Source organism: Sarcophilus harrisii, chromosome 3, assembly GCF_902635505.1.
Source record: "Sarcophilus harrisii chromosome 3, mSarHar1.11, whole genome shotgun sequence".
NCBI lineage: Eukaryota > Metazoa > Chordata > Mammalia > Dasyuromorphia > Dasyuridae > Sarcophilus > Sarcophilus harrisii.
This window is the reverse complement of record NC_045428.1, coordinates 314446198-314457901: the sequence shown is the minus strand read 5'-3', so window position 1 is coordinate 314457901 and position 11704 is coordinate 314446198. Positions and strand designations below refer to the sequence as shown.

At 32.0% G+C, this 11704-nt stretch overlaps 1 protein-coding gene across 1 annotated transcript in view; it reads right to left on the bottom strand.

Annotated features, from left to right (window-relative positions):
* Positions 1 to 6528: 6528 nt before the first annotated feature.
* The window catches only part of SLC25A36 (solute carrier family 25 member 36), a 43179-nt gene continuing 38003 nt past the window's right edge, over positions 6529 to 11704 (bottom strand). The window contains exon 7 of the mRNA XM_031959832.1: positions 6529 to 10653. Coding sequence (XP_031815692.1) covers positions 10460 to 10653 — 194 coding nt within the window. The 3' untranslated portion in view covers positions 6529 to 10459. The remainder of the gene's footprint in view (positions 10654 to 11704) is intronic.

Here is an 11704-nt window from a genome sequence, read left to right as displayed (position 1 = left end):
ATGGGTGAAACAGGAAATCATAGACACACAATTAATAATTTCACCCAAGAGAATGACAATAATAAGATGACATACCAAAATGTGTAGGATGCAGCCAAAATGGTAATAAGGGGAAATTTTATATCTCTAGAGGCCTACTTGCATAAAATAAAGAAAGAGAAAATCAATGAATTAGGCTTGTAACTAAAAAAGCTAGAAAAAGAACAAATTAAAAATCCCCAAACATTAAATTTGAAAACTAAAAATAAAAGGAGAGATTAATAAAATTGAAAGTAAAAAAACTATTTTATTAATAAATAAAACTAAGAATTGGTTCTATGAAAAAAACAACAAAATAGATAAACCCTTGGTAAATTTGATTAGAAAAAGGAAAGAGGAAAATAAAATTGTTAGTCTTAAAAATGAAAAGGAAGAACTCTCCACTAATGAAGAGGAAATCAGAGCAATAATTAGGAGTTCCTTTGCCCAACTTTATGCCAATAAATTTGATAACGTAAGTGAAATGGATGAATACCTCCACAAATATAGGTTGCCCAGATTAACAGAGGAGAAAGTAAATTGCTTAAATAGTCCCATTTTAGAAAAAGAAATAGAACAAGCTATTAATCAACTCCCTAAGAAGAAAAATAACCAGGACCAGATGGATTTACCAAATATTTAAAGAACAATTAACTCCAATGCTATATAAACTATTTGAAAAAATAGGGAATGAAGGGCTCCTACCAAATTCCTTTTATGACACAGACATGGCACTGATATCTAAAACAGGTAGGATGAAAACAGAGAGAAAATTATAGACCAATCTCCGTAATGAATATTGATGCAAAATCTTAAATAAAATATTAGCAAAAAGATTACAGAAAATCATCCCCAGGATAATACACCATGACCAAGTAGGATTTATACTAGGAATGCAGGGCTGGTTCAATATTAGGAAAACTATTAACATAATTGACTATATCAATAATCAAATGAACAAAAACCATATGATCATCTCAATAGATGCAGATAGCATTTGATAAAATCCAACACCCATTCTTATTAAAAACACTAGAGTATAGGAATAAATGGACTTTTCCTTAAAATAGCCATTAGCATCTATTTAAAACCATCAGTAATATTTAAAACCATCAGTAAGCATCATATGTAATGGGGATAAACTGGAACCATTGCCAATAAGATCAGGAGTGAAACAAGGTTGCCCTCTAATACCATTACTTTCAATATTGTGTTAGAAATGAACAAAAATTCAAGAATTTCAAGGGAATTAATGAAAAAAATTCAAATGAAGGTGGCCTAGCTGTACCAGATCTAAAACTATATTATAAAACTGCTCATCAAACTCATTTGGTACAGGCTGAGAAATAGACTAGTTGATCAGTGGAATAGGTTAGGTTCACAGAACAAAACAGTCAATGATTACAGCAATCTAATGTTTAAGAAACCCAAATACCCCAGCTTTTGGGATAAGAATTCCCTATTTGACAAAAACTACTGGGAAAATTAAAAACTAGTATGGCAAAAACTAGGCATTGACCCACACTTAACACCATACACCAAGATAAGGTCAAAATGGATTCATGATCTAGACATAAAAAATGAGATAATAAATAAATAAGCTTACCTCTGAGACCTATGGAGGAGGAAGGAATTTGTGAACAAAGAAGAATTAGAGATTATTGATCACAAAAAAGAAAATTTTGATTATAGTAAGTTAAAAAGTTTCTGTACAAATAAAACTAATGCAGGCAAGATTAGAAGGGAAGCAATAAACTGGGGAAACATTTTTTACAGTTAAAGGTTCTGATAAAGGCCTCATTTCCAAAATATATAAAGAATTGACTTAAATTTATAAAAATCAAGCCATTCTCCAATTGATAAATGGTCAAAGGATATGTACAATTTTTGGATGGAGAAATTTTAACTATTTCCAGTTATATGAAAAGGTGCTTCAAATCGTTATTGATCAGAGAAATGCAAATTAAGACAAGTCTGAAATACTACTACCCACCTCTCAGATTGGCTAAGATGACAGGAAAAGATAATGACGAATGTTGGAGGGGATGTGGGAATACTGGGACACCGATACATTGTTGATGGAGTTGTGAATGGACCCTACCATTCTGGAGAGCAATGTGGAACTGTGGTCAAAAAATTATCAAACTGATTGGCCCAGTAGTGTTACTACTGGGCTTTTATTCCAAAGAGATCTCAAAGGGAAAGGGATCCACATGTGCAAAAATGTTAGTGGCAGCCCTTTCTGTAATGGCCAGAAACTGGAAACTGATGCACGTCAATTGAAGAATGGCTGAATAAATTGTGACATAGGAATAGTATAGAATATTATTGTTCTGTAAGAAATGACTAGCAGGATGATTTCAGAGATCAGATTTCAGAGACTTTTATGAATTGATGTTAAGTGAAATGTGCAGAAGGAGATCATTATACACTTCAACAATAATATATGTGGATCAATTCTGATGGATGTGGCTCTTTTCAACAATGAGATGATTCAAACCAGTTCCAATTGTTCAGTAATGAAAAGAATCAGCTACACCAAGAGAAAGAATTATAAGAAATGACTGTGGACCACAACACAGCATTTCCACTCTTTCTGTTGTTTGCTTGCATTTGTTTTCCTTCTCAGGGTTTTTATACTTTCTTTCTAGATCCGATTTTTCTTGTGCAGCAAGATAACTACATAAAGATGTATACATGTATTATATTGTATGTATAAATATCTTAAATATATGTATACATATATTTAACATGTATTGGACTATCTGCCATCTAAGGGAGGAAATGGGGGGAAGAAGGGGAAAAGTTGGAACAGGTTTTGCAATGGTCAATGTTGAAAAATTACCCATGCATGTTTTATAAATAAAAAGCTATAATAAAATAAAAACAAAACTTATCATCTTGGGGCAACTAGGTGGTGCAGTGGATAGAGCACCAGCCCTGAAGTCAGGAAGAACTGAGTTCAAATTTGATTTGTAATTTTAGTCAATCTGATTGGTGTGAGGTGATAATCTGAGTTATTTTAATTCAGATGCTGATCTTTTAGAGCAAAGACCTGAAAATAAGATGGTAAAATCATAGATAGAAATGCAAATCCTTTATTCAAAAAAAAAAACAAAAAAAAAAAAACCCAACCCAACCACATAAATATAAGGATGGGCAAGGAAGGAAAGAGGTGGCTTGAGATAGTTTTTTAAAAAACCTAGGCATTTTATTTGATTTTAAATTCAATGAGTAGTAATATGCACATGAAGGCCCATATAACTATTGTTTGCCTAAATTAGCATAAGTATATAATATAGTGCTGTATTAACTACATCTGGAAAATTGTACTTTGTTTTGGTTGAAACAGAGGAAGGTTATTAGTGATGTAATGAAAGCAATAGATTCAATATGAGGCTCAATTCCCACAGATGCTATTATCCCCTAATAAATTATGTATTTATTTTGTATATTATATAGTCTCCCTTGATAGAAAGGTTCTTGGGAGATTTTCATTTTTGTCTTTGTACCCCCAAAGCTTAATATAATCTCTAGCACATAGTAGGTACTTAATGTTTATTGATTTGAAGACAGAGAATCTAGGCTCCAATTCCAGCTCTCAGTTGCTACTTGAATGATCTTGATCTGATGAAGTATAATGATCACTTTTCTAGGCCTACATTTCCTCATCTGGAAAAATAGGGGATTGAACTAGATAAATTCTAAGGTCACTTCTAGTTCTCAATTTGTGATTCTATATAAATGTTAGTCATTACTATTGCCAAATTTGGCAAATCATAAAGTTGGGAAATAAAATGAATTATTTTCAGTTTCCTTGTATTGAAAATGTCTTGCCAGTTTTGTTCCCAAAGGAATTTAGCTGCTTTAGAAAGAAGCCAGTAGGTAAAATAAGAGGAATATCACATGAGTATTAATATTATTTTGTTGCAAGGTAAACTGGCACCTTAATCAATAAATTTACTTACGGTTTTGTTAACATTTTTAGCAGCATTATCTTTTTTCATTCTATTGCTTTTAAAACTCTAGTGATTCCTTAGTGCATTCAAAATAGCTTGAATTTAAATCTTCGATTTTTAAGTCTTTCCATAATCTGGTTTTACCTACAAGAATCTCATCTCTAATTCCCCAAACAAATATTCCAGATGGACTGACCTAATTTCCCAAAATATTCATTTCATTGTCAAAAAGTTTCTTCCTTGCCTATCTGATCTACCTATCTTCCAAGGTCCAACTAAAGTTCTATCTTTTCCACAAAGCTTCCAACTGTCCTGCATAACATCCAACAATTAAACTCATATAGTATCAAAGTAGCATTCAACTTGGTAACCACATATTGCCTGGGATTGTTCAAGGTAATGTAGATCTATTTTTTATACATCCTTTCCCCAACTAGATGGTAAACCCTTAGAGGGCAGCGAGTTGGTTGGGACCTTTAAGTTGTTCTTTTTTCAATTAAATATCTAGTCTAGGAACACAGTAACAGTAACTCACATTTCTAGAGTGTCTTAAAACGTACAAATACCTTTTCTCCCAATATCCCTCTAACAGAGTGAGATGTCACACAGTCCAAACCCACCTCAAACTTGCAGTTAAAGCCTTTACAATTTCTATCTCATATAAGCCTCAACTATCATTTCTTTGTCTCTCTGCTTAATAATTAACTTCTTTAGTGGGAAGAGAATTATGTTTAGAGAATTGTTTTGTGTTGAACATAAGTTCAGGTAGCGCTTAATATTATGTCAATGTCTAAAATAGTCTCTATTGATTTATATTTTGATGAGGCAAATGGACTTCAATGACTTGTTCATGGGTATAAAGCTAGTAAGTATTAAGTGTTTGAGGCTTTTTTGAACCCAGGTCCTCTTGACTCCAGGGCTGGCTCTGTATCCACTGCATCATCTAGCTGCCCTCTAAATCAAATCCTATATAAAATGTCATAAATATTTAAAATTGAAGAAAGTTGCATGATCTTTAAAAAAAAAAAAAGTATAAATTTAAGCCACTGAAGGAGGTGAAGAGAATAAGCCTTTATTAAGTGCCTTCTATGTGTTTTCAAGTATTCTTTCTATCTCAAATGAGATTATAATGGCTAATATAGTGACTAGGAAACCTTCAATTGAAGATGACTTGGGTTCAAAACCTATTTCTTCATATTGGTAATGTAACTTTGGGGTGGAGGTCAACTTTTATATGTTCCAGGCCACTGTAAAATTATAAACTGCAGAACAGCTACCAGTTTGTACTGGTGTGAGTTTCTTTAGATCTCCCTATTTTAATGAAATCAGACATCCTGACTTTTCCATTCTCTCCCTAATTTTTTCAGAATCATTAATACTTTTTAAAGTCAAACTCAAAATCTTAGCTGCTCTAGCATTTGGAAAAATGCTTAAACAATCACATTTTCTAATTTTTGCCAATTTCTTTCAGTACTGAATATAGTTTAGGTAAGAGTTGAGTGGGACCTTTAAATTATTCTTTCTTCTTTTAAATATCTAGTCTAGGGACACAATAACAGTAACTCACACTTCTAGATTATCTTAAAACTTACAAATACCTTTTCTCCCAATATCCCTGTAAGACAGCTAGTGCAAGAACAAGATCCTAGAATTTTAAGAGACCATCTATTCCACCAATGTCTGAACAGGAATTGTCTTTGGCTTCCCTATTCAACTCCTGCTTGAAGATAATCACAGGGAACTCATCTTCCTCTGGCGATAATTCTAGTCTATGTATAGCTCGAAAGGTTGAGAAACTTTTCTTTGCATGGAGCCCAAATTGGGCAGCTAGGGCTCAGTGAATGGAGTGCTGGGCTCGGAATAAGACAGACCAAAGTTCAAATCCAATCTTAAGACATTCATTAGCTGTGTGAATATATAAAATCATTTGTTTATATCAGCATTTTCATTCCATCAAATTGGAAATAATGCCTATCTCACAGGGTTGCTAAAGAGCATCAAATGAAAAACATATGTAAAGTGCTTTGCAAATATTAAAGCATTACATAAAAGCTATTATTTCTTCCTAGCACTAGAATATCTAAGTAGATGTCCTAGCAAATTAAATTTACATATAGATATTTACACTTCTTACCTCAACAACTTTTAAGTTCTCTCCAAACTAACACTGCATCATTTTACAAGCAAAATAACTGGGAAGTAATTTAATAAATTTGTATGAATTAAATATCCTTCATATAACAGGATAAGGAGTCATTTATTTTAAAACTAAACCAAAAATCTGGAGTTTTTAAAACAATATTTGTCCTCAATGGAAATGAAAAGGAAAATTAATAATAAGAAAAAAATGCTATGCAAGGGATTTAATATTAAATGTTACGATATTGTTTCTTATTCCTGTAACAGATAACCTCAATGTCCTGGAAAACAAAAGTCTCTTGAAGTAAAGGAACAGCAGCCATTTTTGCTCTATTTAAAATCCTAAGAAAGTATAACTAAAATTTCAAAGTGCCAGATAACGAATTTTACAAAATAGTAGCAAAAGCAAGTCACGTATTTGCATAAGCATTTTAATTCTTGAATTTTAACAGTCCAAACAAATGTCAGCTAGATAACATAAATATAGGGTATATGCACACAATTTACAGCCACTTACGTAGATGCAAGAATAGCAAACCTCACAAGAATGTCAAAGTACTTCAACTTTCATGGAGTCAACTATTTAGATATGACTGACAGGTCATAATTTTAAAATTCACATATGTAGGGGTAAAGACAAAAAAGAAAAAACTACACAAACTCCTAAGTGATATTACAATTTTCAGTTCCTGGAAGGAGTAATAAAAAATGAGCAGAGGTTAAGTAACATGAAGGATAAGCAAGAAGAGATGGTGGCAGGGTAGGACAGAAAAGAGTACATTTACCCAAGGATATTTCTGGGCTCATTTTATGGAGTTTTATACAAAAATGTCTTTTTTCCAATTTAAATTCTTTGGAAGTAATGTCTCAGGAATGTTAAAAGTCATGATCAATGCTGGATTAGGAAAGGGATGAAGTATGCTATCACAAAGGTGTCCCTACAATACTAACAGAACAGGAGACGGTTATGTAAACAACTAACACAATACCAAAAGATGAAGGGATAGCTTGGCTGAATTAACATTAAAAAGTTAATAATTATAACATACATGTATTTTTTTTTAAATATAATTTAAGGCCATTCTAAAAACTTTAAAGAAATACTTATACTTCAATTAAAGGTGGATTAAACACCATTTTTCTTTGTAATACCCAAAGTCTTCTGGTTCCAATGTAGTAATTATGGTGTTTCATATCTTGTGTCACGATTTATAAGGAGTCAATGCCATTACATAATCCAATGATATTCCTTCTATTGTGGTTTTAAGTTATTAATTTTTGAGGTGCTACTTTTTGTAATGTTTGTTCCACAAAGTCTTATCCATAATGAGAAGAAAAAGCTTTGGTGTACACATGTTTCATGGATTCATACTATGATTATAGCCAAAAAAGCTCAAATTTGGACAATAAAACTCATGCATCTGTTTCTATGCTATGACCCAGTATATACTAGAGTCCCACCTACTGTTCTATTAGAGTACTACAGAATGTTATTCCTGGACTGATATTTTACCTATAATCACATATATACTAAATTTCCATGGGGATTACATATAAATAGGTACATCCTGAAGAATGCTAATTGGCTGTCTCTATCCCTGAAATCATATATTATGATCTAATGACAAACAGAAGACAGAATATGAGACATGGTAAAAAAAAAAAAAAAAAAAAAGGAGGGGGGGAGTAGGGGGTAATTGATTCAAACACTCTGATAGCCTGACAAATTGTTTCTGCAATTAAAATCAATAAAAACCAAAAGAGGTGGAAACTTTTAATAAAGCTCTGGTAAACAAAATTTTTGTATATGTATTTCCTACATAATTTAATCCTAATATATCTCTACACATAAACTTTCCTTCTGGAGATTGTGCTTTGGAAAATCTGACATAAGAACTGTCAATTAGCATCAGAATTCATTGTTGTTTTTTTCAAGTAGTACAACACAGCAAGAGATTATTATACTATATTTTTTGGTTACATACATAATACAATGTTTAAATGTTGTATGTATGCATGCATTAAAGGCAAATTTAATTTATACAGGATTAGAATACCTGTTTTAATCTTTAAACAGCACTCATCTTTTAACTTGAAGTAACTAAGTAAGGTTTTGTTAGCTATTAGTTTTGTTGTTATCATTTAGGTATTTATTGAATCCCATTATGATATGAAGAGCCTCTGTTCCACATTCAATTCAACTAATGTTTTGAGTCACTCATGGGGCATATGGCACTGTAATTAATTAAGTAGCATTATGTGGCACCAGAAAGGCTAAAATACATTCATGATGTAGACTTTGTCTATGAATATGAGTTAGAAAAATCCTCTTTTTCAGTGTTTTTCAATAAATACATTAAGGTAAAAATTAGTTCAAAGTGTATCAATTATTATTACATTTAATTCACTTTTGATTTCCAAATTGACTGGAATACTCTATTTCTAATCAAAGCACCTCAAAAATATCCAGTTTTAAAGTTAAAGGAAAATTAGGAGATCACTGTGCTTCAATGCTGATGGCAGAGGAAAACTGCTACATTTCCATGTTGAACCTTGCAATGGCTCACCAAAGTTGTTCAGTGGGGAGAACATTATCAATGAAGAGAGTACATTAGAAACTTTTACAAGAAAAACTATTTATAGATATAACACATAGAACTCCAAAATGATATATAACACATTCCATGAGTAAATAGACGAGACATAGTTTCTCTTATAGTATATGGGAATCAGGAAAAAAATACTTTTGTGAACAATTTTTGTTTTGAACACTAATATTCTTTACCAATATTTCAGAATCTTAACATGGAAAAAAAAAATCACAAGCTTCCCTCCCTTCCAGCCCACAAAAAAGGCCACAAAGTGCTTAAGGAGTCGTTCTTAATATAAAGCCATTGCACAAAACTTACAGTCCTATGTATACTGAAATGTCACACTGGAGATTAATTGCACTCTTCTGTAAACCAGTGTAAAAACTTCCATATGGAGAAGCCTACCGACAAAATCATAGTAAACATCTTTGTTAAGGGCCACCATAGATATAAACCGTATTTAAGTATTAAAAGGTGCAACTGAGAAGTCTAATAGTAATGTTAAAAGCTACATATTGTTAGCACATTTAACTTTAACATTTTATGATTTATCACTTAGTAAATTATTACAGAATGAACTTCTCTTGTCAAATGCAATTTGTAAATATCATTTACAAAACTAAGTCAATAAAATTATTATCTTCAAGTCAGATGTTAGGGGCCCCTTTTTAATGTTTGTGTTGCCACAATTTAACATAATGCTGCTCTTTAAAGAAGGGATATAATATGCAAGGGAAATGCTTTAAAACATTCTTAATTACCATTTTCTCCATTTAACTGGATGAAGACTGCATTGGGCTAGAAATCAAAAGTTCTTAATATATAGGGATATATCTATAAACAAGAAACAACAAAATTCACAAGTGGTAAAGTATTTTTCCCTTCAATTAAATGACATCTAGGTCCAGCAAATTATTTTTCAAAGAATCTTATTTTTTTGTCTTCATGTATTACAACGTAGGGAAGATTTCAGGACATAATGTAGTCACTAAAATAATCAACAATCAATTTTTCTGTGGTTCATTAAAAAAAAAAAAATCAACCCAGGTGGATCCATAATCTGCTGCAGAAAGCATACTTACTACCTGAAGTGTATTTACTAAAGTTATTTAAAAGGCTCATTTTGCTCAAAACCAAGAGCTGGCACAAATGGAAACAAAAAATTCAATATTAAAGGATTTAATATATCCTTTTCAGACATTTTACCAGTTAACATAAAGATGACTATTGTGAGTAATAATTCATTTTAGGCCACAAGATCTGATGACCTTATCAAAAATAACATGGAAATGATACTCAGATTTTTAAAATTAACTCAAAACAATATAGAGTTGAACACATACATGTTTTATCCAACTCTATCTTTTGATAAGAGGATAGTACAATTAATGTTTATTGGAGGCATTGCTTGGAAAAGTACTCATGGAGTAAAAACATTAGATACTCCCACCTTATCAGGAATCAGAATTTAACTCTGTTGGGCACACATTAGAGAAAATGGCAATTTTGAAAAATGGAATATTTAAAGGCATTCCCTTAAGAGATAAAGAGCTGGCCCAGGTTTTGTTACATTGCCCCAAAAAGCCAAATAAGGTAGCAGGACTGCAATGATTCCTACACCAATCATCCTTTTAGGGCATAGCTATATGTTCCCGAATGATTTTTCTTCTGTCCACCAAGCTGGCTTTGACATTCTATGGTCCACTGCAATCTTTTGGTCTTCTCCCTCCTTAGGACTGCAGCAAACTACTGCTATCCATTGAGTAAGTAGACTACCAGTTCATAGGTGGCCATCATTATAGCCGTGTTTGGAATCTGTCTGACCAGATGTGTTGTTAGACCACGGTAGAGAGACCCATATCCTTCTTCTCGAACAACCAAAGATAGTGTCTGGAAGAAAGATCTATATTTTGTTCCCTCTTCACGTAGCCTTGTTCTTACAACCTCTGTGTGAAGAAAAAAAAGACATTGTTACTTATTATTTTATATAAAGACACTTTAACAACACTTTCCAGTTAGGTTATATCTTCCCCATTGTTAAAATTTTTCTTAAAAAGAAAAAAAATACAATTAAATTTAAAGGAACATCAAAAAAAAAAAAAATATTTCCACATATAAAAAGTAGAACAGAAAGAGGTTCACCGAGAAATCATGAATTTCTATTCTGTACAAACTGGCTTTACAAAAAGTATTGTTATTTTCTACATGGTATTTCAAAACAATATATGCTTGTACTTCATTTTAAACTTTTTCGTGGATAATTTTAAGGATGCTTCAAAGGCCTTGTTTCATATTTCATTCCCCTTCTCGCCCCTAAACTTGCTAGAACCCATCTAACAAATTCCTCAACTCAAAGAAAAAGGAAAAATATAATTGTTCTAACAAATAAGCATAGTCAAGAAAAACAAATCTATACAACTGTCATGTCCAAAAATACATATACTGCATGTTGGGGTCCATCCCCTCTATCAGAAGGTGGATAGAATGTTTCATTATTGGTCCTTTAGAATATTTGGTCATTGCACAGATCATAACTCTTAAATCTTTCCAAGTTTATTGTATACCTTTTTTCCCCTCTTGATTTTACTCACTTCATTATGTATCAATTCATCCAAGTTTTTCCCAGGTTTCTCTAAAACTATCTTTTTTGTTATTTCTTAAGGACTGTTATATTACATTTATATTATGATCTGTTAAGCCATTTTTCAATCGATGACTAATCTCCTTTTTTCTTAGTTCTTTAACATAACAAAAAGAGCTGTTATAAGTATTTTTGTATACATGCTTTCTTGTCACAGAATCTACCTAACCTACTTGTTCTACTAATGAGCTAGATCAAGAAGATGAATGCTGAATAAAAAAGCAACATTCATACAAGTCAAATCAATGAATGAACTCCAATGGACTCTATTGGAATTTTTTGTCAACACTGAACACACTGTTTGACACTGAAGAGCTTCTGTATAGATATGTTGTAAAAAGGATTAGACTATTAGG